The sequence below is a fragment of the Triturus cristatus genome, chromosome 8, assembly GCF_964204655.1.
Source record: "Triturus cristatus chromosome 8, aTriCri1.1, whole genome shotgun sequence".
NCBI lineage: Eukaryota > Metazoa > Chordata > Amphibia > Caudata > Salamandridae > Triturus > Triturus cristatus.
The window spans coordinates 1,699,086,306-1,699,113,308 of NC_140591.1; the positions used below are offsets into that span (position 1 = coordinate 1,699,086,306).

The window sequence follows — 27,003 nt, forward strand, 5'->3', positions numbered from 1 at the left end:
GGTGTATTTGTTGGGCTGCCTGAGGGTTGAAAGAAGTGAGTGATGAGCCCTTGATGGGGAGCATTACATTTGATTTGCTCCTGAGATTGTGAGATGGCTGTGCTTCTTTTTATCCTTTTTTGTGCAGGCCTTACGGGCTCGTCCTCCACCAGGACTAGACCCTTGATGTTTAACTGTTTCTTTTTAAGCGTCATGTTCGTACACCAACGTCTAGGAAGTTCTTATTGATGCCTTCCCTCCTCCTGGTTGACACGTGCCTTTACCTTTTGCCGGTGCACTGGGTCCTCTTGGTACTTGTGGGAGGAGGGAGGGTGGGGGGGAATGGAGGACACGAAGAACAAAATCAAACAAGAAAGGAAAAGACACCAGCCTGCACCACCTCGGCAGTCTCTCTACATCCGTGTCAGGTTTGGTGCGAGTGCAAAGTCTCCTCTCCTGTTTCCCCCGGCTGCCTGGGTATGTGCAGCAAAGAAGAGGATTGGTCAACAATTGCAGCAGAAAGGCTTGGTGGTGCTTTGGCAGTGCTTAGGCAGAGACAGCCTGGAGGGAGGGAGACGATATGCCTCTTGCTAGCGTTAGCAGGGCACACCAGGAACGCCCACAGGCTGCGCTAAGCTCCGGCCCAGCTGCCTCTGCAGAACCTCCTGGTGGCACACGCTCCGCAGCAGCCCCCTTAAGCTTTTCCGAGCTGCTGCCCCCTTCTCTGCCCGGTGCGGCGCTCCGTTTCGGCAGCGCTTGCCTTGCTGCCTTGCGGGCGACGGCACAAAACTTCACTGGGGATTGCCTGGGGCTGCAACTGCGGCAGCTCAGCGTGACTCCCCCGCCACCACCCGGCAGCTCAGCGTGACTCCCCGCCACCCGGCAGCTCAGCACGGCTCCTCCACCACCCCGGCAGCTCAGCGTGACTCCTCTGCCACCACCCGACAGCTCAGCGTGACTCCTCCGCCACCCGGGAGCTCAGCGTGGCACCTCTGCCACCCGGAAGCTCAGCGTGACTCCTCCGCCACCACCCGGCAGCTCAGCGTGACTCCTCCGCCACCACCCGGAAGCTCAGCATGACTCCTCCGCCGCCCCGGCAGCTCAGCGTGACTCTTCCACCACCCGGCAGCTCAGCGTGACTCCTCCGCCACCCGGCAGCTCAGCGCAGCTCCACTGCCACCTGGCAGCTCAGCGTGTCTCCTCCGCCACCACCCAGCAGCTCAGCGTGACTCCTCCGCCACCACCCGGAAGCTCAGCGTGACTCCTCCGCCGCCCCGGCAGCTCAGCGTGACTCCTCCGCCACCCGGCAGCTCAGCGTGACTCCTCCGCCACCCGGCAGCTCAGCGCAGCTCCTCCGCCACCCCGGCAGCTCAGCGTGGCTCCTCCGCCGCCCGGCAGCTCAGCGCGGCTCCCATCCGACACGACTGGGCACGGCGCTGCTTGGCTCCTCCACTGCCGGGTTCGCTCCGGATCTGAGTTGTCAGCACACATGCACAGTAAAGGGATAAGCGGAATTGCAGTTTTACGTTCAATATGTGAAGGCGCCATTAGAGTGGGGTCCCGGAGCACCACAGGGGTTGGATGGGGGGGGCTAAGGGGAGGCGCCCCTGGGGTTATAGGGTTTTGGGATGGTGATTCGTGGGTGACGGCTACTGTAAGTGTGGGTAAGTGTTCCTTCTTTGATGCTCCTCACCTCCCTGGGGGTCAATGAGGGGGACTCTTCACCCTGCTGCCCCCGCCCCTGGGTCTTTCTACCTGGAGCTCGAGAGAGAGAAATGTCACACGAGCAGCTGTCTCTTCAGCACTCTTCAACAGCGCCGTCCTTCTGTTCTCCCCACCATCTCTGGTCTGGGTCCTCACCTCTGCTTTAGGCTACACCCCCGACCCCCTTCTATCTTTCCTCCTAATGTATGTGATCTACCTCCTCTAGTCTCTCCCCCTCTGCACTCACCCCAACACCCAGCTTCTTTCCTCGCTCTGGATGTGATCTCCCTCCCACATCCCCCCCCCGTAGTGAGCCACCCAGCCTTTCCCCAACATAGTATCGCACTCAAACTCCTGGGCTGGGCGCGGACCAGGAGGTATATAAGAAAGGTACTAGTGTGAGCGCCCTGTTGTTCCCCGCTGCTCGGTAGGCCTTAGGCCTGGGTGTCCCGTCGGCCAGTGGCCATCATTATCCCCTTAGGCCACCCCGTAGCCCCCCATCTACATTGGCGACAAGGCGGAAGGACCGCCGATGTGTGGAGGGCAGAGCTTACCATGGGACCAGTGTGCGGCGCCCCAACAGCGATGCTCCATCGACGCCTCTACCTGCGTAGTGAGGAGCACGCACCAAGTGAGCGGAGGAGCGGTCGACCGCACGCCAGACAAGCCTGCTGGTGACGGGCGGCACCGCTAGTGTGGCTGCTGCACGAAGGAGTTGGAGCGCGAAAGTGCACAGAGGATGAGTGCGCGACCACTCCTGGGGCGTGTGTAGCAGCAGGCGTCGCTCTGGAGTAGTGCTAGGCCCCGAGTCATCGGAAGCAGCGTGATGGACGCGTGTGCAAACCACGTGGCAGCAGGGAGTGGGGTCAATTGTCTGGAGAGCAGCATGACTCTACACGCAGAGGCAGGCAGTGGGGGTCGCATTGCAACAAAAGTGGACAAAAAATACCCCATAAAGGTGCAAAACAGCACGTCACACGTGTATAAGAGGGAGTGCCTGACACAAGGAGAAAAATATGGGCAGCTGGCAGCAGAAAGAGCGGGAACCTTGTTGGGCTGCCACTCAGCGGAGGACCTGGGATTGGTCATTTGTGCACCACAGCTAAACCAGTCGCACACAGACATGATCATGGATGAGTTTCCAGGTCTTTTCAAAGGGTTGGGGTGCTTCAAAAGAGTAAAAGTCAGGTTGCATATCAACAGAACCATCAAGCCTGTAGCCCTGCGACACAGGAGAGTGCCTTTTTTCACCTTTTCACTGGCCGTTGGCCAAGGCGGAGTTGGAAAAGTTGGAAAAGGCGGGGGTGATCGAGAAGGTGTCGGGCCACCCCATGGGTGTCACCACTTGTGATTGCACCGAAACCTAAAAAAACGGCTGCCATACGGTTGTGCGTAGATATGCGCTTGCCGAACAAAGCCATCAGAAGAGAAAGGCACATCACCCCTACAATAGATGAGATAGTGGCAAACCTAAACGGTGCACAGTTGTTCTCGAAGGTCGGTCTCAACTCGGGATACCACCAGCTGCTGCTTAATGAGGTCAGTCGCTACATCACTACATTTTCCACACATGTAGGATTGAGGAGGTTTAAGCGACTCAGCTTTATGGTATCGTCAGCAGCAGAGGTTTTTCAAGACGCCATTCGCAGAGCCCTCTCTGGCCTGGTGGGGGGATTAATGTCAGTGACGATGTCCTGATATTTTCAAAGTCCTTGAGGAACACCATGAACGTCTGTGAGCTACACTCCAAAGGCTAGTAGAGCAAGGACTGACGGTATATAAAGAAAAGGGTAAGTTCTACGCCGACGAAGTTTAATTTTTTGCTTCCAGATTTTCAAAGAATAGATTACAAGTAGATCCGGCGAAAGTGGAGGCGATTTGGGCTGCAGCGACTCCCCAGAACCAAACAGAAATGAGAAGCTTCTTGAGGATGGCGAATTACTGCGGCCGGTTCATTCCACACCTGGCTGCAATATCAGAACCGCTGAGAGCGCTCACCAAGAACATAAAGTGGCAGTGGACTAGTGAGGCCGCAAAAGCATTTCAGGACGTCAAAGAAGCACTGCTGCAGGGGCGACGGTATCGTACGTCAAATCAGGGTGCCTCACCGAACTGTAGTGGACGCTAGCTTGGTTGGCCTGGGCAGTAGTACTTCTTCAGCAAAATGTCGATGAAGAGTGGGTGCCCATAGCATATGCCAGCAGGGCTTTAACAGCTGTGGAGACTAGGTACGCACAGATCGAGAGAGAGGCGTTGGCGATACAATGGGCATGTCAGCACTTCGACATATATCTGTGCGGGCACCAGTTCAGAGTAGTGACTGACCACAAGCCACTGGTTCCATTGTTCATCGGGACCGCAAGAAGTGGACCACCCCGCATTGAAAGGTGGACCGTACAGATCTAGCATTACAACTTTGAGGTGGTATACAGGCCAGGAGGTAACCCGGCAGATTACCTGTCTCGCCATCCCATGGCCATAGACCCAAGTCAGCAGAGGATGATGAGTTCATTAAACAGATCACTGGGGCCTCATGTCCTCGAGCACTGTCACTAGAGGAGATCGTGGTGGCAATGGACGAGGATGCGTGTCTTATCGGCAGTAAAGGATACATTACGCAATCATTCATGGAAGAATTTCTTTGAAGGCGTGAGCAGCCTGACGGAGGAGGAGAGAGAAACACGAATGGGGGTGTGGAGGTGCCGAGAGGAACTCAGTGAGAGCAGTCAGGGAGTAGTACTCAGAGGAACGAAAATCGTGATGCGGCAAAACTATGGAGAAGGACAGTCGACCTAGCACACCAAGGTCATCAAGGAATCGAAAATACCAAAGGTTGCCTGCGAGTCAAAGTGTGGTTTCCGGGAGTGGATCGCATGGTCGAAGAAAAGGTGTGAAGTTGTCACGAGTGTTTGATCACTGGAAGCGAGGCACCGGTTCCCCCAATAATCACAGAGCCGCTGTCAACGAAACCATGGGCATCGATAAGCATGGACTACGGAAGCTTCCTGGATGGAAAGTCAACACTGGTCATGCTGGATAGCTATTCTAAGTTCCCGGTTATGGAGTTAGTACGATCAACAGCCTTTGAAGTCGTTAAACCTGTGATGGAAAAAACGTTTGCTTTGTTATGAACACTGGAAGAAATACGTACGGATAATGCACCGCCATTTCATGGGCAGGAATTCAGGGAATACCTTGAGCAATACAACATCCACCATCGGAAGAAACTCTACAATGGCCCCAAGCCAACGGTGAAGTGGAGAGATTTATGAGGACGTGTAGGAAAGTGGGTTTCTGTTGCAGTAACACCCCCACTTTTTGCCAGACTACTGATGCACTTTTTCTTGGTGTGCCCTGGGTCCCTGCCAATCAGGTTCCCAGGGCCTCTGTTCTTTCCCCAAAAACAAACCCAATTGGCATCTCTGGCCACATGTCATCCCCTGGTAAATGGTACCACAGGTACCCAGGGCACTGTGACCAGAGAAGGCCTCTAAGGGCTACAGCACGTATTGTGCCACCCTCAGAGGCCCTGTACCCTGACACTCACACACTGCCTTTGCAGACTGAGTGAGTGCCTTGGTGCAGAACAAAGTGGAAAGTCGACATGGCACACATCCCTGTGTGCCACGTCCACAAACCACTGCCCTGGCATACATCAGTCACCCCTCTAGCTGGGTGCCCTATGCCAGTGGTGAGGGTACAGGTGCATGAGCCCTGTACCCCCACAGTGCCCAAGTCCATTCCTGGGCACTGTAAGTGCAGTGCTGCCATTCAAGAGTATATGGTGCTGGGAGTTTGTCATTACGAACTCCACAGCACCATAATGGCTACACTGAAGACTGGGAAGTTTGGTATAAAACTTCTCTGAACATTAAACCCACACTGATGCCAGTGTGGGATTTAATGTAAAATGCACGACAGAGGGCATCTTAGAAATGCCCCCTGAAATTCGACCAACTACTAGTGACCTGACTGAGTGGCTGCTTAGGCTGCCACCACCGGACATGTTTTTGGAACCCTGGGTCGAGAGCTCACTGCTCTCGGGGGTCTGAAACAATGCACATCTTGGGACGAGATGCCAAGCCTCCTCCCCCAGGATGGGCAGGGTTCACGAAGGAGAGACTTCAAAGGCCTGCCGCCTTTGTGAGCCTCTCCAGACCATTTGCTGCTTTCAGCAACTGGTCCCCACTGGTTCTACCCCCAATACACACTATACCTCACTTTTGTGTTGTATATATAGAGCCAGTTTCTTACAGGATGATCAACCAGGCGTTGAGAATTGGAGTTGATCAACGGGAGGACTTGAAGGGGTGTCTGTATCGTTTTTTGAGAGCTTACTGGAAAACGCGACACAGCACAACGGGGTGTTCACCCAGCGATCTCATCATGAAGAGAGCTGTAAGGGATGTCGTACCGTTGAGCGAACACTGGGAGCTGACAACAATGGACAGCGTGGTGTCACAATGTAAGAGAGCATACAACAACGACCAGGCCAGTAAGAAGAGGAGAGCCAGAACGGTTGAATTCTGTCGAGGAGACAAAGTGGTTGTGAAAGACAAACATCCAGGATGCAAATTTAGAACGCCTTTCAAAAAGGAGCCATGGGAAGTAGTTGAGGTGCACAAAGAGGGGAGAGGAGAATAGCGAGAAATGTGTCCTGGTTTAAGAAGCTAGAACTTCCCTCACAGGGAGACAACGAGGAAAGGGAGCCGAGAAGCTCCCAGAATGAGCTGAGTGAAACAGCAGAGAGTGGAGCAACATCAATGGAAGAACAGGCAGAAGATGGAGAGAGAGAGGAAGCTACAAAGACAGGGGGTAGAAACGCCAAGGAGGTCAGCGGAAATGGTACCCCAGCGAGGACATCCCTATCAGCTGAGAAATAACCCCAGACCAAGTCGAAAGCTGAGAGACTTTCTGTGTTAAGGAACATTTGAAGCAAAGGAACACACAGAGACTTTGTGGCATAACTGTTTATTATGTTAATTCATTTAGTAAATTTTTTATTTTAGTTTTTGTGTGTAACAAATGTGGATAAGGAGGGATGTAATGAGCCACCCGGCCTGTCCCCAACATTGTATCGCACTCAACTTCCTGGGCCGGGCGCGGACCAGGAGGTATATAATAAAGGTGACGTCAGCGCTCGTGGCTGACAGTCTAGACCGTAGTACTAGTGTGAGCGTCCTGTTGTTCCCCGCTGCTGGATAAGCCTTAGGCCTGGGTGTCCAGTTGCCCAGTGGTCATCGCTATCCCCTTAGGCCACCCCTCAGCCCCTCTACTACCCGCCCTTCACTCACCCCAACACCTGCCTTCTTTCCTCGCTCTGGATGTCATCTCCCTCTTCTAGCCTCTCCCCCTCTGCACTCACTCCAACATCCTACCTCTTTCCTCGCTCTGGATGTGACCTCCCTCTTTTAGTCTCCCCCTCTGCACTCACCTCAACACCCTACCTCTTTCCTCGCTCTGGATGTGATCTCCCTCTCGGTTAAGCGCCGAGAGGCGATCACCGCTACGGACTCCATGCCACGGCCCGTGGCGGTCACTTTTGGTGTCCGGACTCGGCGCTCAGGGTGAGGACCCCAGAGGGGCCCAGCCTCGCCCGCCCTCTCCACCTGTGTTCACACTTGCTCTATATGAGATGACCCATGTGACCAGGGGCCCATCACAGCAAGGAGTGGCCTGCTGTTTGAAGCGCTTGACCCCCAGACTCTAGGGTGGCAGCGCGCCCAGGCTGCCGATGTGCCTTTAAGGATGTGCTACACCCACCAGTTTAATGACACAGACACCTTTTCTGCATTTGACCCGAACTGTGGCAATCAGGCATTCACTATCCCTATCAGCCTTGAGAAAGTCTTAGAGCCGAAACACGTATCGGCTGCTCTCTGGAGATGTGATATATGTGACACGAAGAACTGGGGAAGAATGAAGCCAAGGATGGTGCTGTGTGTGATGCGAAGAACTGATGAATGGAGCCAAGGATGGTGTTGCGCGTGACGCGGCAAACTGGAGAAGAATGAAGTCAAGAATGGTGCTGCATGTGACACGAAGAACTGGAGAAGAATGAAGCCAAGGATGGTGCTGTGTGTGACACGAAGAACTGGAGAAGAATGAAGTCAAGGATGGTGCTGCGTGTGACGCGGCAAACTGGAGAAGAAGGAAGTCAAGGATGGTGCTGCATGTGACACGAAGAACTGGAGAAGAATGAAGTCAAGGATGTTGCTGCTTGTAATGCGAAGAACTGGAGAAGAATGAAGTCAAGGATGGTGCTGCGTGTGACACGAAGAACTGGAGAAGATTGAAGTCAAGGAGGGTGCCGTGTGTGACACGAAGAACTAGAGAATGAAGTCAAGGAGGGTGCTGTGTGTGACAGGAAGAACTGGAGAAGAATGAAGTCAAGAATGGTGCTGTATGTGACCCGAAGATCTGGCGAAGAATGAAGTCAAGGATAGTGCTGCGTGTGACAGGAAGAACTGGAGAAGAATGAAGTCAAGGATGTGATGTGTGTGAGACAAAGAACTGGAGAAGAATGAAGTCAAGGATGGTGCTGTATGTGACCCGAAGAACTGGAGAAGAATGAAGTCAAGGATGGTGCTGCGTGTGACGCGAAGAACTGGAGAAGAATTAAGTCAAGGATTTGCTGTGTGTGAGACGAAGAACTGGAGAAGAATGAAGCCAGAGATGGTGCTGTGTGTGACACGAAGAACTGGAGAAGAATGAAGTCAAGGATGGTGCTGCGTTTGACGTGAAGAACTGGAGAAGAATGAAGCCAAGGATGGTGTTGCGCGTGACGCGGCAAACTGGAGAAGAATGAAGTCAAGAATGGTGCTGCGTGTGACACGAAGAACTGGAGAAGAATGAAGCCAAAGATGGTGCTGCGTGTGACGCGGCAAACTGGAGAAGAATGACGTCAAGTATGGTGCTGTATGTGACCCGAAGAACTGGAGAAGAATGAAGTCAAGAATGGTGCTGCTTGTAACGCGAAGAACTGGAGAAGAATGAAGTCAAGGATGGTGCTGTATGTGACCCAAAGAACTGGAGAAGAATGAAGTCAAGAATGGTGCTGTGTGTGACGCGAAGAACTGGAGAAGAATGAAGTCAAGAATGGTGCTGTGTGTGACGCAAAGAACTGGAGAAGAATGAAGTCAAGGAGCATGCTATGTGTGACACGAACAACTGGAGAATGAACTCAAGGAACGTGCTGTGTGTGACGCGAAGAACTGGACAACAATGAAGTCAAGGATGGTATGACGCGAAGAACTCGAGAAGAAGGAAGTCAAGGATAGTGCTGCGTGTGACGTGAAGTACTGGAGAAGAATGAAGTCAAGGATTTGCTGTGTGTGAGATGAAGAACTGTAGAAGAATGAAGCCAGGGATGGTGCTGTGTGTGACACGAAGAACTGGGGAAGAATGAAGTCAAGGAGAGTGCTGCGTGTGACGCGAAGAACTGGAGACGAATTAAGTCAAGGATGTGCTGTGTGTGAGACAAAGAACTGGAGAAGAATGAAGTCAAGGATGGTGCTGCGTGTGAGACAAAGAACTGGAGAAGAATGAAGTCACGGATGTGCTGTGTGTGAGACAAAGAACTGGAGAAAAATGAAGTCAAGGATGTGCTGTGTGTGAGACAAAGAACTGGAGAAGAATGAAGTCAAGGATGTGCTGTGTGTGAGACAAAGAACTGGAGCAGAATGAAGTCAAGGATGTGCTGTGTGCGAGACAAAGAACTGGAGAAGAATGAAGCCACGGATGGTGCTTTGTGTGACACGAAGAATTGGAGAAGAATGAAGTCAAGGAGGGTGCTGCATGTGACGCGAAGAACTGGAGAAGAATGAAGTCAAGGATGTGCTGAGTATGAGACAAAGAACTGGAGAAGAATGAAGTCAAGGATGGTGCTGTGTGAGACAAAGAACTGGAGAAGAATGAAGTCAAGGATGCCAATAAAGAGAAAAACGTTATAGACCATTAACTGTTGACATACATTTGTCTAAGATAACGTGGTGGACTCTTTGTGTGCTCTTGGGCCACTTTTGTCTCCTACGTATCCTGCTGAGACTTGCATCAGGATGGGTTTCCACCCGTGGTGGTGGGATGCAGTCCTTGGTGGTGTACAGACCGTGGTGGGGTGCAACCCTTAGTGGGGCACAGCCTTTGGTGGGGTGCAGCGTGTGGTGGGGCGCCGCCCTTGGTGGAGAGCAGCCCTTGGTGAGATGCAGCCCATGGTGGTGTGCAGCCTGTGTTGGGGCACAGCCCTTTGTGGAGTGCAGCCCTTAGTGGGGTGCAGCACTTGGTGGTATGCACCCTGTGCAGGCCTTGGTGGGGCACAGCCCGTGGTGGTGTGCAGCCCTTGGTGGTGTGCAGCTCGTGGTGGGGTGAAGCCCTTGGTGGTGTGCAGCCCTTGGTGGTATGCAGCCTGTGGAGGGGTGCAGCCCGTGGTGGGGCGCAGCCCTTGGTGGTGTGCAGTCCGTGGTGGTGTGCAGCCCTTGGTGGTGTGCAGCCCGAGGTGGGGTGAAGCGCGTGGTGGAGTGCAGCCCTTGGTGGTGTGCAGCCCTTGGTGGTGTGCAGCCCGTGGTCGGGTGCAGCCCGTGGTAGGGTGCAGCCCGTGGTAGGGTGCAGCCCGTGGTGGTGTGCAGCCCTTGGTGGTGTGCAGCTCGTGGTGGGGTGAAGCCCTTGGTGGTGTGCAGCCCTTGGTGGTATGCAGCCAGTGGAGGGGTGCAGCCCGTGGTGGGGCGCAGCCCTTGGTGGTGTGCAGTCTGTGGTGGTGTGCAGCCCTTGGTGGTGTGCAGCCCGAGGTGGGGTGAAGCGCGTGGTGGAGTGCAGCCCTTGGTGGTGTGCAGCCCTTGGTGGTGTGCAGCCCGTGGTAGGGTGCAGCCCGTGGTAGGGTGCAGCCCGTGGTGGGTGCAGCCCATGGTGGTGTGCAGCCCTTGGTGGTGTGCAGCCTGTGGTGGGGTGCAGCCCGTGGTAAGGTGCAGCCCGTGGTATGGCGCCGCCCTTGGTGGAATGCAGCCCTTGATGGAGCGCAGCCCGTGGTGGGGTGCTGCCCTTGGTGGTGTGCAGCCCTTGGTTGGGTGCAGCCCGTGGTGGGGCTCAGTCCTTGGTGGGATGCAGGCCTTGGTGGGGTGCAGCCCGTGGTGGGGTGCAGCCCTTGGTATGGCGCAGCCCTTGGTATGGCGCAGCCCATGGTATGGTGCAGCCCGTGGTGGGGCGCAGCCCGTGGTGGGGTGCAGCCCATGGTGGTGTGCAGCCCGTGGTATGGCGTAGCACACACTATGGCGCAGCCCTTGGTGGGATGCAGCCCTTGGTGGAGCGCAGCCTGTGGTGGGGTGCAGCCCGTGGTGGGGTGCTGCCCTTGGTGGTGTGCAGCCCGTGGTGGGGTGCAGCCTGTGGTGGGGTGCAGCCTGTAGTGGGGTGCAGTCCTTGGTATGTCGCAGCCCTTGGTGGGATGCAGGCCTTGGTGGGGCACAGCCTATGGAAGGGTGCAGCCCGTGTTGGGGTGCTGCCCTTGGTGGTGTGCAGCCCGTGGTGGGGTGCAGCCTGTGGTGGGGTGCAGCCTGTGGTGGGGTGCAGTCCTTGGTATGTCGCAGCCCTTGGTGGGATTCAGGCCTTGGTGTTGCGCAGCCCATGGAAGGGTGCAGCCCGTGGTGGGGCGCAGCCCTTGGTGGTGTGCCGCCCGTGGTGGGGTGCAGCCCGTGGTGGGGTGCAGCCCTTGGTAGTGTGCAGCCCGTGGTTTGGTGCAGTCTGTGGTGGGGTGCAGCCCTTGGTGGGGCGCAGCCCGTGGTGGGGTGCAGCCCGTGGTATGGTGCAGCCCTTGGTGGAGCACAGCCCTTGGTGGAGTGCAGCCCGTGGTGGGGTGCAGCCCGTGGTGGGGTGGAGCCCTTGGTGGTGTGCAGCCCGTGGTGGGGTGCAGCCCGTGGTGGGGCACAGCCCTTGGTGGGATGCAGCCCTTGGTGGTGCACCCCTCCCTCTCTGCTTGTGCTGCAGCATGGGGCCAGAGCCCTCACTGCCCCCCTCCCCACCCTGTTCACCACTAGACATCTGGTACCAGTTACCCAGAGAGCCCCCCCCCCTCCCTGTTCACCCCTAGACATCTGGTACCAGTTACCCAGAGAGGCCCCCCTCCCTCTTGACCCCTAGACATCTGGTACCAGTTACCCAGAGAGGCCCCCCTCCCTGTTCACCCCTAGACATCTGGTACCAGTTACCCAGAGAGGCCCCCCTCCCTGTTCACCCCTAGACATCTGGTACCAGTTACACAGAGGCCCCCCTCCCTGTTCACCCCCAGACATCTGGTACCATTTACCTAGAGAGGCCCCTCCCTCCCTGTTCACCCCTAAACATCTGGTACCAGTTACCCCAGAGAGGCCCCCCTCCCTGTTCACTGCCAGACATCTGGTACCAGTTACCCAGAGAGGCCCCCCCTCCTTGTTCACCCCTAAACATCTGGTGCCAGTTACCCAGAGAGGCCCCCCTCCCTCTTGACCCCTAGACATCTGGTTCCAGTTACCCAGAGAGGCCATACTCCCTGTTCACCCCTAGACATCTGGTACCAGTTACACAGAGAGGCCCCCCTCCCTGTTCACCCGTAGACATCTGGTACCAGTTACCCAGAGAGGCCCCCCTCCCCCTTGACCCCTAGACATCTGGTACCAGTTACCCAGAGAGGCCCCCCCTCCCTGTTCACCCCTAGACATCTGGTACCAGTTACACAGAGAGGCCCCCCTCCCTGTTCACCCCTAGACATCTGGTACCAGTTACCCAGAGAGGCCCCCCTCCCTGTTCACCCCTAGACATCTGGTACCAGTTACCCAGAGAGGCCCCCCTCCCTGTTCACTGCCAGACATCTGGTACCAGTTACCCAGAGAGGCCCCCCCTCCTTGTTCACCCCTAAACATCTGGTGCCAGTTACCCCAGAGAGGCCCCCTCTCCCTGTTCACCCCTAGACATCTGGTACCAGTTACCCAGAGGCCCCCTCTCCCTGTTCACCCCTAAACATCTTGTACCAGTTAGCCCAGAGACCCCCCCCCCACTCCCGACCCCTCTGCCCCCCCCCCCCCCCACGCAGACTCCTTCTCTCATTCCAAGCTTGTAGGTGAAGCCTGGACTCCCCGCCCCAGCCCTTCTGACATGAGCAGCGCTCCCTTCTTTTATGCTTTGGCTGCATTCCTACATTTTTGGGTTTTCTCACCTGTTGCCTGTGTGGACTGAAGAGGGAGCTTTGGACTGCGAGCACGCTGGAGCTGCTCTTCCTTTAATCTCCTCAATCAACTCCTCGCGGAACCCGCTCCGCGGGTCCCGCTTCGCCTCTGGTTCTCTGTTTAGCGCTGCTGGAAGTGCGCTGTGACTGCGAGGTATTTCATCAGACAGAGCCTCTGTGGCGGTGGTGTGGGCAGGGCTGTGGCGGTGGTGTGGGCAGGGCTGCGAGCGTGGTCAGGCGAGGACTTCAAGTCCCAGGAGTGCCTGACCCTCGGCATCACCAGCAGCTGACCCGCTCTCCCTGCTGGCTCCTCCCCCGCCTCAGCGCGGCTAAAACCAGCGCGTCAGTTTCACTGTTGGTTTTCTCACCTGTTGCCTGTGTGGACTGAAGAGGGAGCTTTGGACTGCGAGCACGCTGGAGCTGCTCTTCCTTTAATCTCCTCAATCAACTCCTCGCGGAACCCGCTCCGCGGGTCCCGCTTCGCCTCTGGTTCTCTGTTTAGCGCTGCTGGAAGTGCGCTGTGACTGCGAGGTATTTCATCAGACAGAGCCTCTGTGGCGGTGGTGTGGGCAGGGCTGTGGCGGTGGTGTGGGCAGGGCTGCGAGCGTGGTCAGGCGAGGACTTCAAGTCCCAGGAGCGCCTGACCCTCGGCATCACCAGCAGCTGACCCGCTCTCCCTGCTGGCTCCTCCCCCGCCTCAGCGCGGCTAAAACCAGCGCGTCAGTTTCACTGTTGGTTTTCTCACCTGTTGCCTGTGTGGACTGAAGAGGGAGCTTTGGACTGCGAGCACGCTGGAGCTGCTCTTCCTTTAATCTCCTCAATCAACTCCTCGCGGAACCCGCTCCGCGGGTCCCGCTTCGCCTCTGGTTCTCTGTTTAGCGCTGCTGGAAGTGCGCTGTGCCTGCGAGGTATTTCATCAGACAGAGCCTCTGTGGCGGTGGTGTGGGCAGGGCTGTGGCGGTGGTGTGGGCAGGGCTGCGAGCGTGGTCAGGCGAGGACTTCAAGTCCCAGGAGCGCCTGACCCTCGGCATCACCAGCAGCTGACCCGCTCTCCCTGCTGGCTCCTCCCCCGCCTCAGCGCGGCTATAACCCTCCCTTGTGACACCGCAACGCGGGAGCGCGCCGGGAGAAGCCCGGGACAAGGGCGGGACCGTCTGAGGCCGTCAGAGGCTGAAGAAGGCTGGGCTGGGCCCCCTCCCTTGGTTCTCCGGTATTAAATCTGTGTGACACTGCCTCTATAGATTTGTATTGTATTTTAGGATTCTTAGGTTTCTTATTCTACAATTGTTATTAATTGATTCTTACTCCCCTTCTAATACAGTCTCATGACGGCTAAAAATCTACGCTCTGGGCGAGTGATTGTAGGGAGATCTGGGTCTAAAACCAAATCTAACCCCCTACGGAACCAAATTGCAACTTCCATGCAATTGAAAGGTCAATGTCAGCTTTTCAATTTATGGGACAAAGGGAAAGATAAACCCACTGATCTGCAGCCCCCGAATGAAATCCCAGGGTTTAACGATTCGGTGCCTGTTAATGGGGTCATTGATGTTTCCTCTAGTTTAAGCTTGGTTGCTAGTCAATCTTTGCCTATTCTAGTTAGTCCCGAAGTACTAAGGGGCTCGCCTTCGGCGTCAAACAATGTACATCTGAAACAGAATGCTCCCCTTGAATCTTCGGGTAATATGCCCTCAAAATCTGATAAAATTGTCCCCTCCCAAGTTGCACTAATGGATGTTCCTAAAGTTTCAGTGAATACTGATCTTTTGTCAGCCGCGTTAGTTAAATCCCCTGTAGTAGGGAATGATTTTACACTGCCTGACATTGATTTAACAGCTCATAGGGCGCGGGTGGGATCGTTACATGGGAACCCTAAAGGTGTGCCTTTGGAGGAAGCAATAACTATTTCGAGTACCGGTCCTCTAAGTAGCACACCTTCTAATAAACTAGATTTTTCCCTTCCACAATTAAACTTTACATCTTGTTCTGGTCCAGTGTTGAACAATTTAGCTGAGGGTTCTCCAAATATTAATGGGTGGCTAATTTCTAATTCTTTGTCCTCTTTGGAATCAATTCTTTCTTCGATTTTGAGTTTACTTGAAAAGTTTGTGGGAGGTTCGGAATGTATTTTTGACACTGTAACGCAAATTTTGCAAGTTCTCTTGCTAAGTAAAAATGAGTTAGTGTCAGATCTTCCCATACCATCGGCTTCTCTGTTGGTGCCCCCAAAAATAAGCGCTCCTTCCGCTTCGGCAGTTTTGGATTCAGCTCAATCTTCTCCTTTGACAGAAGGTCAAAGGGAAAAGAAGCCTGTAGTTCTTCCTGCTGTCCCCAATCCTTCCAAAGTGGTTTCGGCTGGCGCTAATTGTATAGCCCCAATCAGTGACAAGATAGAGGTAATAGCAACATCTCCTCTCATTCCCAAATCCGAAATTCCATCTCTCTTTCCGATATTCTCCTTGCCATCAAGCAAAGAAGAGGAGATTCCCAAAGTAAATACTGGATTGATGGGAAAAGTGAGTCCCCTGAAACACAAAAAGATTAGAATGAAGAAGAGGAAACCCATCCGAAGATTCGCTAAAAAAAGACAGAGGAAACTTCTTTTTGATAAGAATGCTGAATTAAGTCTAGAAGATTCTCCGCAGGTGGAGCAGTCTCCTACCTCTCATGTAGAAGCTAGGGTTGTCTCGCCTAAAGAAGACGCCCCTTCCTCTGGTCTAGGTCCTATAAGCTTTACCAATCCTTTCCTCCCCAAGGTTTCCCACCCTTCCGCCAATCCTTTTTCAGCATATTGTAATGTTAAAGCAGGATCTTGCCAAGTTATTTCTAAGGTTACCTCTTCTTCTGTCATCCCGTCCCCTACTTCCCTAAATCCTTCAGCAAGACCCTTTCAGGTTCCATCCTCAATGACAGTTATTCTCCCAAAAGAAAAAATAAATGTGGATACTTTATATCTTGATTTTTCTCCCTTATTTGAACCAGATTTAATTTTAAATAGATCTGCCCTACTGATCTGTTTTAAAGAGATCGAAAGTTTGAAATTAATTCAAACGTCCGATTTAGATATTGTATTTCTCCTTAACTCCTTCGTGGGGAAACCAATAAGATCAACAAGGGTGAAATTCCATTCGAAAGTTGTGTTAAATCTTGTTCTACAGTGGGCAGAGGAATTACAAGTTAGAGGGATAGATGTCATGCCACACTTTGGGGAAAAATGTACTCAAAGTATTCTCGCCAATTCTTCACTATCACTTCCCTCTAATACGGGTGTGCTGTTGTCGGATTGGTCTAATCTCAGATCAGAGGACCTAAAAATTTGTGTGGCTAGGAATGAAAGGCTAGTTTCATACAAAAACCCTCCCCTTAAGCAGAAAGTGAAGGATGACCAATCTAAATGGAGTTGGTTACCTGGAGTTCTAGCGAGTAAATCTGCTCCCTGTTCTAAACAACATTCCAATTTTTAACAGAGAGCTGAAATTTATCTCATGGAACACTGCCGGATTCAAGGATTATAAGGAGAAATTGGGTTTCTTGCATTCTCAAAAGGCAGATATAATCTGTTTGCAAGAAACCTGGGTTGAAGGAAGATTAGCTTTGGAAAAAGAATATTTTATTTTGGAATACAGCGCAACCAGCACTAGAAGAGGCCATGCTAAGGGAGGGTTAGCATGCTTGTTATCTAACAGATTGCAATGGAACTATTCACACTATCTAGATCCAGGGAAACTGTTTCAAGCAATAACCCTAAAAGATGTATTTGAGGATTGCCCTAATAGATTGTTGATTGTGGTTAACATTTATATTCCCCCCAATTGTAGTTTTAATGCTGGTTTAAAAACTTTGTTCACTTTTTTAACTAAAGCGTTGGATGTCTCCCCAACTCCGCATGTGTTAATGTTTGGGGACTTAAATTGTAATATATCTAACTGTGGGTCGGAGTTGTTTAGAAATATTCAATTGGAAGAGTCTTTGAATATACCATCTGCCCAGTTTCCCTCCAAAATTAAAACTAACAAAAGAGGTAAACTTATCTTAGATGGTTTACTTAAAGTTGAATGCTTAATAGTAAATGGGAGGCTTCCGTCTGACACCCCGGCAGCTTATACTCGTAAATCTAATAAGGGAAAATCTATTATTGATTTTATCATGGTAGATTATGCCGGTTTTCACCTACTGAAGGATATGAAGGTCATTGAGTCTATTCTTAGTGACCATAATGCATTGATGCTTTCTGTCTCCGTTAATCTTCAGAGAGTGGATCCGTGGAGTCTGGATATAGATTTTGTGAATTTTGATTCCAGCTCAGGGAAATGTTTTTGGAACCCTTGTACTGTTGAAAATGTGGTGCCTCTTTTGTATTTTACTGTTGAGAATTTACCCCTCTGGGAAGGGAGAGAGCTGTTGAGTTTTATTAATTTTTTAGATTCTGTAACTGCTAGTGCAAAAAAGAAACCAGGTGTGAAACAATCCCTCATAGTCCCTCATCCTCTACGGGCTATAAATAGAGAAATAAACAAAGTGGTAAGGGGACAATTTTTATTCTTTACCCAAGAAGCTAAGTCTAAGTTGTTTATCTTAAAAAGAAGGAGAGGTAGGCTTAAGGCCCGTTTAAAACGTTCTAAGGAAGATGCCCTCTGGATTCAACTGAGGGAAGCTTCTTATAATGGCCAAGCCAAGACATTCTGGTCCTTAATCGGCAAAGGTTGTGGTACCAGAGCCAGTCCTACGCCTATTGCCATTGAGGAACAGGTGTGGGTTCATTATATCGAGAAGTTGTACAGTAACAATAATTCTCAAGTTTTTAATGTTGAATCTGATAATGTCTCACGTATACTTGACTGTCCAACGGAAAAGGAAATTGAATGTGCCATTAAGAATATGCGCTCCTCTGGTGCGATGGGTCCTGATAAAATCCCAATTTCAGTATTAAAACACCAGAGTGAACTTTGGAGTAAAATACTCTTTCCAGTGTTTAAATTTTGTTTTTCTAGTGGAACAGTCCCCCCCTCCTGGAAAGGAAGTATTATTGTCCCTTTATATAAAAAAGGGGCAAGAGATCTACCGCAAAATTACCGTCAAATCGCTTTGCTTGATGCCATTGGTAAGGTTTTCGCAAAATGTGTGCTTACTTTAATGAATCAATGGGTATCTGAACATAAAATCCTTCCCATGGAGCAAACAGGTTTCAGACAAAATCATGGAACTTTAGATAACCTGACTGCATTGCAAGTTATTACTGAAAAATATGTGAAAGTCCGTGGTGGTCAGGTATATGGCGCCTTTATTGACTTCTCCACCACCTTTGATAAAGTAGATAGAATTTTGCTGTGGAGAAAGTTATTTAACTTAGGTATGCCCCCATTCCTGATTAAGTTAATTCGCGCCCTTTACTCTGACACCTGGTGCAGAGTTCTACTTGGAGGTGAACGTGGTGTATCTAAATTAATTCCCACTTCCAATGGGTTGAAGCAAGGTTGCCTTTTGGCTCCATTGCTATTTTCCTTATATACAGTTGATTTACCCGTCACACTTTCTGCTTGCGCCGGTATTGCCCCGTCCTTGGGTGGAGTTCCAATTGCATGCCTTATGTATGCAGACGACATCCTGATTTTGGATCTCACCCCAAAGGGCCTGAACAATCGGTTGCAAGCACTCTCTGAATATGCGGAAAGTCATTTCTTATCAATAAACACGGCAAAAAGCAAAGTGATTTGCTTCTCTGGTAGAAAGAAGCCTAAATGCCTTAATTATCCATGGGTTGTGGGGGGGGAAAAAACTGGAATGTGTGAAATCTTACACCTTCCTAGGTAAAATTGTCACTTATAATTTAAGTGACAAATTACACATTGACAATAACTCTCGGAAGGCTATTTCTCAGGGAAAGAGTTTAGTTTCCCTGTATAAAGCCACAGGTAGAAGGCATTTTCTATTCTTTTAGATGTTTTCAGAGCGAAAGTTCCGGCCTCCCTGTTATACGGAATTGAGTTAATTGATGTAAAAAAGTGGAGTTTTTTAAACTCTGCGGAAGGGAAAATTTTACGCAGTTTAATGTCTGTAGGTACAGCAAATTCGACTGCTTCCTTGAGACAGGAACTGGGTTTACGTAGCAGCTGGGTTCAAGGTCTGGCAAGTATCATACGTTGGGTAGTAGCTTTATCTAAAGGTGAACCTAATACCTTAAGAGATCTTATAAAAAATGAATTATTAGGATCTTTTAATGATTTCTCCCTGATTGTAAAAAACTTCAGATTTGCCGTGCTGCAATTGAAATTGGATGAGGAGACTTTATTTTTATTATCCTCTCATCAATTAAAAACTGTTCTGAAGTCAGCCTCCTGGGAATTGGGGTTTTGTCAGGATAGAGACTTCTGTTTAGCGAAAAAAGGTGGTACGCCTGTTATCGAATCTTATACCCTGCGGAAAGCTCAACCGTATATGTATTGGAACATCTCCCATGGCGTCAGACGCCTTGTGTACTTATTAAGACATAATTTGCTTCCGCTGAAAGTTCTACATGCCAGCTGGTATGGTCATTCGGCATGCTGTGATCTTTGTCAATTGTATGATCAGGACTTAGATCATGTCATGTTTGTTTGTCCTGCACTGATGTCTTGCAGGCGTAGATGGTTAAGACCAATTTGCTTACAACTCAACATATTATCTGCTTCTTCATTTAAGGCAGCCTTGATTAACCCACCTAATGAAATGTTTGCTTTTAAACTGTACAACTTTTTTAAATGTTTTTTGGACCTGTATTAAGATGTCTCGTGTAATTGTGATGGAATAATATTTTATGTATTTCTTGTTTTGTATGTATATGTTGTTTTATGTGGACCTCATAAAGAGTTCCTTATCATAATAAAATAAACTTGAAACTTGAAACATTTTTGGCACTACCCGGCTCGGCGCCATCTTTGTTCTGTAGTGTATATGTTTCCTCCCTCCCTCCAACGAGCATTGCTACCTACAAATAAACAAATAGTGTATATGTGTCCTGCCTCCCTCCAACGAGCATTGGTACCTACAAATAGTGTATATGTGTCCTGCCTCCCTCCAACGAGCATTGGTACCTACAAATAGTGTATATGTGTCCTGCCTCCCTCCAACGAGCATTGCTACCTACAAATAGTGTATACGAGGCTGTTACACTGACCATTGGAGGCAGAAAGGGCCGCTCGGCTGCCGCCCAACGAGCTTTTGTACCTACAGATAGTGTATACAAGGCTCTTACACTGACCATTGGAGGAAGGAAGGGACCGCTCTGCACCGAGTCCATGTACTGCTGCCCAACAAGCATTGCTACCTACAATTAGTGTATACGAGGCTCTTACACTGACCATTGGAGAAAGGAAGGGGCCGCTCGGCCCCAAGTCCATGTGCTCCTGCTCAACGAGCATTGGTACCTACAAATAGGGTATAAGAGGCTCTTACACTGACCTTGGAGGCAGAAAGGGCCGCTCGGCTCCGACTCCATGTGCTGCCGTCCAACGAGCATTGGTACCTACAAATAGCGTATATGTGTCCTCCCTCCCTCCAACGAGCATTGCTACCTACAAATAGTGCATATGTGTCCTCCCTCCCTCCAACAAGTATGGCTACCTACAAATAGTGTATATGTGTTCTCCCTCCCTCCAACGAGCATTGGTACCTACAAATGTATGAGGCTCTTACACTGACCATTGGAGGAAGGAAGGGGCCGCTCTGCACCGAGTCCATGTGCTGCTGCCGTCCAACGAGCATTGGTACCTACAAATAGTGTATATGTGTCCTCCCTCCCTCCAACGAGCATTGGTACCTACAAATAGTGTATTCAAGGCTCTTACACTGACCATTTGAGGGAGGAAGGGGCTGCTCTGCACCGAGTCCATGTACTGCTGCCCAACAAGCATTGGTACCTACAAATAGTGTATACGAGGCTCTTACACTGACCATTGGAGGCAGAAAGTGCCGCTCGGCTGCCGCCCAACGAGCATTGGTACCTACAAATAGTGTATATGAGGCTCTTACTCCGACCTATGGAGGAAGGAAGGGGCCGCTCGGCCCCGAGTCCATGTGCTCCTGCCAAACGAGCATTGGCACCTACAAATATGGTATATGTGTCCTCCCTCCCTCCAACGAGCATTGCTACTTACAAATAGTGCATATGTGTCCTGCCTCCCTCCAACGAGCATTGCTACTTACAAATAGTGCATACGTGTCCTCCCTCCCTCCAACGAGCAGTGGTGCTACCTACAAATAGTGTATACGAGGCTCTTACACTGACTATTGGAGGCAGAAAAGGCCGCTCTGCACTGAGTCCATGTGCTGCTGCCGGCCAACGAGCATTGGTACCCAAAAATACATCCCGCCTGCACCTCTGCATCTTGTGTCCGGTGTGCGAAGGTGCAGTGTTTGACCGTATGGGGGGGGGGTGCCTTGTCAATGCTGATGTGCTAGTGTTGTGGTTTGTGTTGGTTTTGATGTGTAAGTGTCGCCCTGATGGTAGTGATGTGTCTGCATTGGTTTGTCAGGCCTGATAATGTCCTTGACTTGGTGTTGCTGTGCTCGTCTCTTTGTCTTGGGTTCATATGATTTTCGTGTCTGACCTGTTGGTACCTGATAATGACCGACGCAGACCCACAGGACTCTCTAAGACTTCGAAGACAGGGTGTGTCCTGGAGGGGACAGGTGTGACCAGGACATGCTGTAGTGAGATCAGGGTGGGCTTTGGTGTTCCAGAAATCTGATTCTCAATGAGTGACGCCCGTGGTCTAGGTTGGAAGTTACATTGAACCGCCACCCCCACAGCCAACATTTTATCTTCAGAGACCTGGGAGGTCAGTCAACAGAGCATGAATTACACACATATTTGAGGTCTTTGACTGATATCATGTCTGCTTTGATTTTCGCATTTCCTGTCCGATGTGTTCACTGGTCTTGGCACATCCACACACAGTCTGTGGGATGCGGTGTTGTGAAAAGTGTTTGTGGAAGACCTGAACACATGTCCCAGGTCTCTGACTCCATTGTTGCTTGTTGCAGATGCTGAGCACCAGCTCCGGTGTGGACCCATGGGCCTGCGAAGAGAAGCCAGACCTCCAAGCCCTCCCCATGGGGCTCCGCAGAGGCCGGCTGCACATCAAGGGAGACCCTCCAAGGACAAGGGGTAAAGAGCCATCTGTTTCTATTCATGAAGCCAAGGAGGGCATTGTGTGTGACAGGAAGAACTGAGAGGAATGAAGTCCAGGAGAGTGGACAGAAGGGGTCGTCGGTGTCCAACTCTATGGTGTAGAGACAAGCCCTGTCCCATAGTACAGGGGGGAGTGGACGAAGGGGGTCATCGGTGTCCACCTCTATAGTGTAGAGACCAGCCCTGTCCCGTAGTAATGGGGGGAGTGGACGAAGGGGTCATCGGTGTCCACCTCTATACAGTAGAGACCAGCCCTGTCCCGTAGTACTGGGGGGAGTGGACGGAAGAGGTAATCGGTGTTCACCTCTATACAGTACAGACAAGCCCTGTCCTGTGTGCTGGGGTGAGTGGACGGAGAGGGTCATCAGTGTGTCCACCTCTATACTGTAGAGACCAGCCCTGTCCCGTAGTCCTGGGGAGAATGGACAGAAAGGGTCATCTGTGTCCACCTCTATAGAGTAAAGACTAGCCCTGTCCCGTAGTACTGGGGGGAGAGGACGGACGGGGTCAGCGGTGTCCACCTCTATAGAGTAGAGACCAGCCCCGTCCTGTAGTACTGGGGGGAGTGGACGGAGGGGGTCAGCGGTGTCCACCTCTATAGAGTAGAGAGCATCCCTGTCCCGTAGTACTGGGGGGAGTGGACAGAGGGGTCATCGGTGTCCACCTCTATAGGGTAGAGACCAGCCCTGTTCTGTAGTACTGGGGGGAGTGAACAAAGGGGTCGTTGGTGTCCACCTCTATAGAGTAGAGACGAGCCATGTCCCATGTGCTGGAGGAGTGGACGGAGGGGGTCATCGGTGTCCACCTCTATAGTGTAGAGACCAGCCCTGTGCCGTAGTACTGGGGGGAGTGGACGGAGGGGGCATCAGTGTCCACCTCTATACAGTAGAGACCAGCCCCGTCCTGTAGTACTGGGGGGAGTGGACGGAGGGGGTCACTGGGGTTCACCTCTATAGTGTAGAGCCCAGCCCTGTCCCGTAGTACTGGGGGGAGAGGTCGGACAGGGTCAGCGGTGTCCACCTCTATAGAGTAGAGACTAGCCCTGTCCTGTAGTAGCGGGGGGAGTGGACCAAAGGGGTCATCGGTGTCCACCTCTATAGAGTGCAGACAAGTCCTGTCCCTTGTGCTGGGGAGAGTGGACTGAAGGGGTCATCGGTGTTCACCTCTATACAGTACAGACAAGCCCTGTCCCGTGTGCTGGGGTGAGTGGACGGAAGGGGTCATCGGTGTCCACCTCCATACAGTACAGACAAGCCCTGTCCCGTAGTACTGGGGATTGTGGGGAAGAAGCCTGACAGTAAAGAAGCGTAGGAACCTGTAACGCAGCTGCGGCAGAGAAGGTGCCAGAGGTGGGAATAAATGAAAAACAATATATACTGAATGTCGTCACCAAGTGGGGATCTGTGCAGTTTGTACTGGTGCTGGCAGGACGTGCTCTTCACTCTGGTCTGTATGGCCCATTCACAGGCACTGCCCTGCGGTCATTCGCCATCAGCAGACCTCTGCTCGAAATGTCCACCCTGAGGGGTTAATGACACTGGGGCAAGAGTCGGAAAGGAAGAGATGGAGGGGCAGGAACGCTTGGGTGGAGAGAATGAGAGGCCACCCACCACTGACAGACCGAGTGAAACAACAAAGTACCTGGGATGTCCCTGGATTGAAATGGCATTGGAAGCCTGTTAGAAATGGGGGTCTGTAGTTGGCAATGGTTTGCTCCTTTGTCCAAGTAAGGACCATTCCTTCTAGTGAGGATAAGGGAGCTACACTCCTAAAATAACTCTTGCTCGCCCCCTTAGCAGCTTGGCATGAGCACTCAGGCTTATCTCAGAGGCAGTGTGTGAAGCATTTGCACATAACCAACAATAATACATTGAAAACCTTACAAAAGCACACCACACCAGTTCTAGAAAAATATCCAATATTTTGTATATTCAAAACAAGACCAAAATGTTAAGAATCCAACATACAGTACTTAATAATATGCACTTTGCAAGAATAACCTTTAAAATGCAGTTTCTTGAAGTCGGTAGCTCTGCCTGGTGCTACCGCGGTGCTGAGAACAACAGCATCCAAAAGTTCCATCCGACCGCGTCAGTCAGAGTGTCGGCATTCTCTTAAACAGTACCGTTTCGTAACGGCCGATCACCTTGATGCGGGAGGTTGTGGCAACCGTTGCTGTTGTGAATCAAAAAGTAGCGGTGCGACATGCGGTGCCTTCAAGTCGCGGTGCAGGTAGCGTCTTGGTGACGGTCAAACAGCGGCGCCGTTGAGACCAGGGCTGCAGTGCGAAGTGAAGGCGGTGCTCTTGGCAGTGCTGGCAGATCACGGTGCAGGCGACAGAGCTGGTTGTGGGGATCTGTAATGTGTCCTCCCACCCTCCCTCTTTTCCTTAAACCCTCGGTGCCATCGTCGACTCCTCAGGAGCCTGCACTTCCTCCTCTAGAGAGTGATCCCAGCACTGGGTTCTGTTATATGTCCTCCCTCTCTCCCTCCATCCTTTCCTTACACCCTCGGTGCCATCGCCGACTCCCCAGGAGCCTGCGCTTCCTTCTCTGGAGGGTGAACCCATCCCTGGGGTTCTGTAGTGTCCTCCCTCCGTCCTTTCCTTACACCCTCGGTGCCATCGCCGACTCCTCAGGAGCCTGCACTTCCTCCTCTAGAGAGTGATCCCAGCACTGGGTTCTGTTATATGTCCTCCCTCTCTCCCTCCGTCCTTTTCTTACACCCTCGGTGCCATCGTCGACTCCTCCGGAGCCTGCGCTTCCTTCTCTGGAGGGTGAACCCATCCCTGGGGTTCTGTAGTGTCCTCCCTCCATCCTTTCCTTACACCCTCGGTGCCATCGTCGACTCCTCCGGAGCCTGCGCTTCCTTCTCTGGAGGGTGAACCCATCCCTGGGGTTCTGTAGTGTCCTCCCTCCCTCCTTCCATTAAACCCTCGGTGCCATCGTCGACTCCTCAGGAGCCTGCACTTCCTCCTCTAGAGAGTGATCCCAGCACTGGGTTCTGTTATATGTCCTCCCTCTCTCCCTCCGTCCTTTCCTTACACCCTCGGTGCCATCGTCGACTCCTCCGGAGCCTGCGCTTCCTTCTCTGGAGGGTGAACCCATCCCTGGGGTTCTGTAGTGTCCTCCCTCCGTCCTTTCCTTACACCCTCGGTGCCATCTTTGACTCCCCAGGAGCCTGCGCTTCCTTCTCTGGAGGGTGAACCCATCCCTGGGGTTCTGTAGTGTCCTCCCTCCGTCCTTTCCTTACACCCTGGGTGCCATCGTCGACTCCTCCGGAGCCTGCGCTTCCTTCTCTGGAGGGTGAACCCATCCCTGGGGTTCTGTAGTGTCCTCCCTCCGTCCTTTCCTTACACCCTCGGTGCCATCTTTGACTCCCCAGGAGCCTGCGCTTCCTTCTCTGGAGGGTGAACCCATCCCTGGGGTTCTGTAGTGTCCTCCCTCCGTCCTTTCCTTACACCCTCGGTGCCATCTTTGACTCCCCAGGAGCCTGCGCTTCCTTCTCTGGAGGGTGAACCCATCCCTAGGGTTCTGTAGTGTCCTCCCTCCGTCCTTTCCTTACACCCTCGGTGCCATCGTCGACTCCTCCGGAGCTTGCACTTCCTTCGCTGGGTCGTGGGCTGCCGTGGCTACGAAAGGCTGTTCCATCCAGTTGGATATCCCGGTGCTCCCTGTGCCGCGGTGATGAACAGTCCAGGTTAGGTCTGGGACTCCTATTCAGTATAATAAAGTAACTGGACATAATTACCTCACTGCACGGGCTGAGCAGCATCTTATTGAAACAAATATTGTCAAACTCTATAGGTCTCACATTTGGAACCCATTGCATTGCCAATGCTTTTCACATTGCTTGTTGGCAATGTTATACAGCATTGGCAAAAAAAGGAGAAAAGTTGTGTCTTGAGGTGTGCATAATGGGTATGCTTCATGGCACTGTAGCTGCTGTGTCATTCTGTAGGCACCCAGATGAGTTACAACGCGTGCGCATGCCAACAGAGTTGTGCAGTTTTGCTTATGCTATTTCTTTACCAATCCAAGATGCAAGAATTCAAGTCAGCCAATCAAAAGAATGGTGAAGAGGCTGTGCTCCAGGGGAGGGACAAACTTAAGAAGATGAAGGCAAGCCATTGGATAAGCAAAGAAATGAGTGATGCCACAGCCACCAATGATAAGCAGTGGACTGTCTCTAAGCTCACTGTAGGGTCTTGGTTTCTCCCACAAGAGGCTTTCACCTGCAGACGGCTACAAGTGCCTGGTAGGCAAGACCTAATCCCAGGCTCTTTGTTTACAGGAGTAAAGTTTATGACAGGGACCCTACAACAGGCCAAAAGACATCAGAAGGTTCTGGGATGTGAGAGGTGCTGTACTCCAGGTAAAGTTTCACTCTGTGGGCGGTGCCATCCTGTGCAGTGATCACAAAGACCTCTTTGGCTTTCTGGCACCCCTGAGTGACTGCAAGACCACCACGGGTCTCTTCCAGGGCTTGCTTCTGTAGAGGTTTTGCATCAACCAGGGGCTGCGATACAGTTACGGGCATAATCTATCAAACTTTTGTCCTTGTTAATCCCTTCTACTGGGTTCTAGAGCGATAGCTCAGTTGGCCTGAGTCAATGCTGCTGCAGGTGCACCAAACCCTAACATTCCACCAAACAAATGAGACATTGGATTCCAAAACCTCAAGGAAAGCTGGGCAAGATTTCTGAAGTTATTACAAAAACCTCAAGGGAGGCTAGCTGTACCTCAAGGAAGGCTGGCTGTACCTCAAGAGAGGCTGGCTGTACCTCAAGGGAGGCTGGCTGTACCTCAGGGGAGGCTGAGTGTACTCAAGGGAGGCTGAGTGTACTCAAGGGAGTCTGGCTGTACCTCAAGAGAGGCTGGCTGTACCTCAGGGGAGGCTGAGTGTACTCAAGGGAGGCTGTGTGTACTCAAGGGAGGCTGGCTTTACCTTAAGGGAGGCTGGTTGT

General features: G+C 51.8%; 1 protein-coding gene across 1 annotated transcript in view; it reads left to right on the forward strand.

Annotated features, from left to right (window-relative positions):
- LOC146808639 (uncharacterized) overlaps window positions 1-27,003 on the forward strand; it is a 336,504-nt gene that overhangs the window by 67,063 nt on the left and 242,438 nt on the right. The window contains exon 2 of the mRNA XM_085623674.1: window positions 21,890-22,013. Coding sequence (XP_085479800.1) covers window positions 21,890-22,013 — 124 coding nt within the window. The remainder of the gene's footprint in view (window positions 1-21,889; window positions 22,014-27,003) is intronic.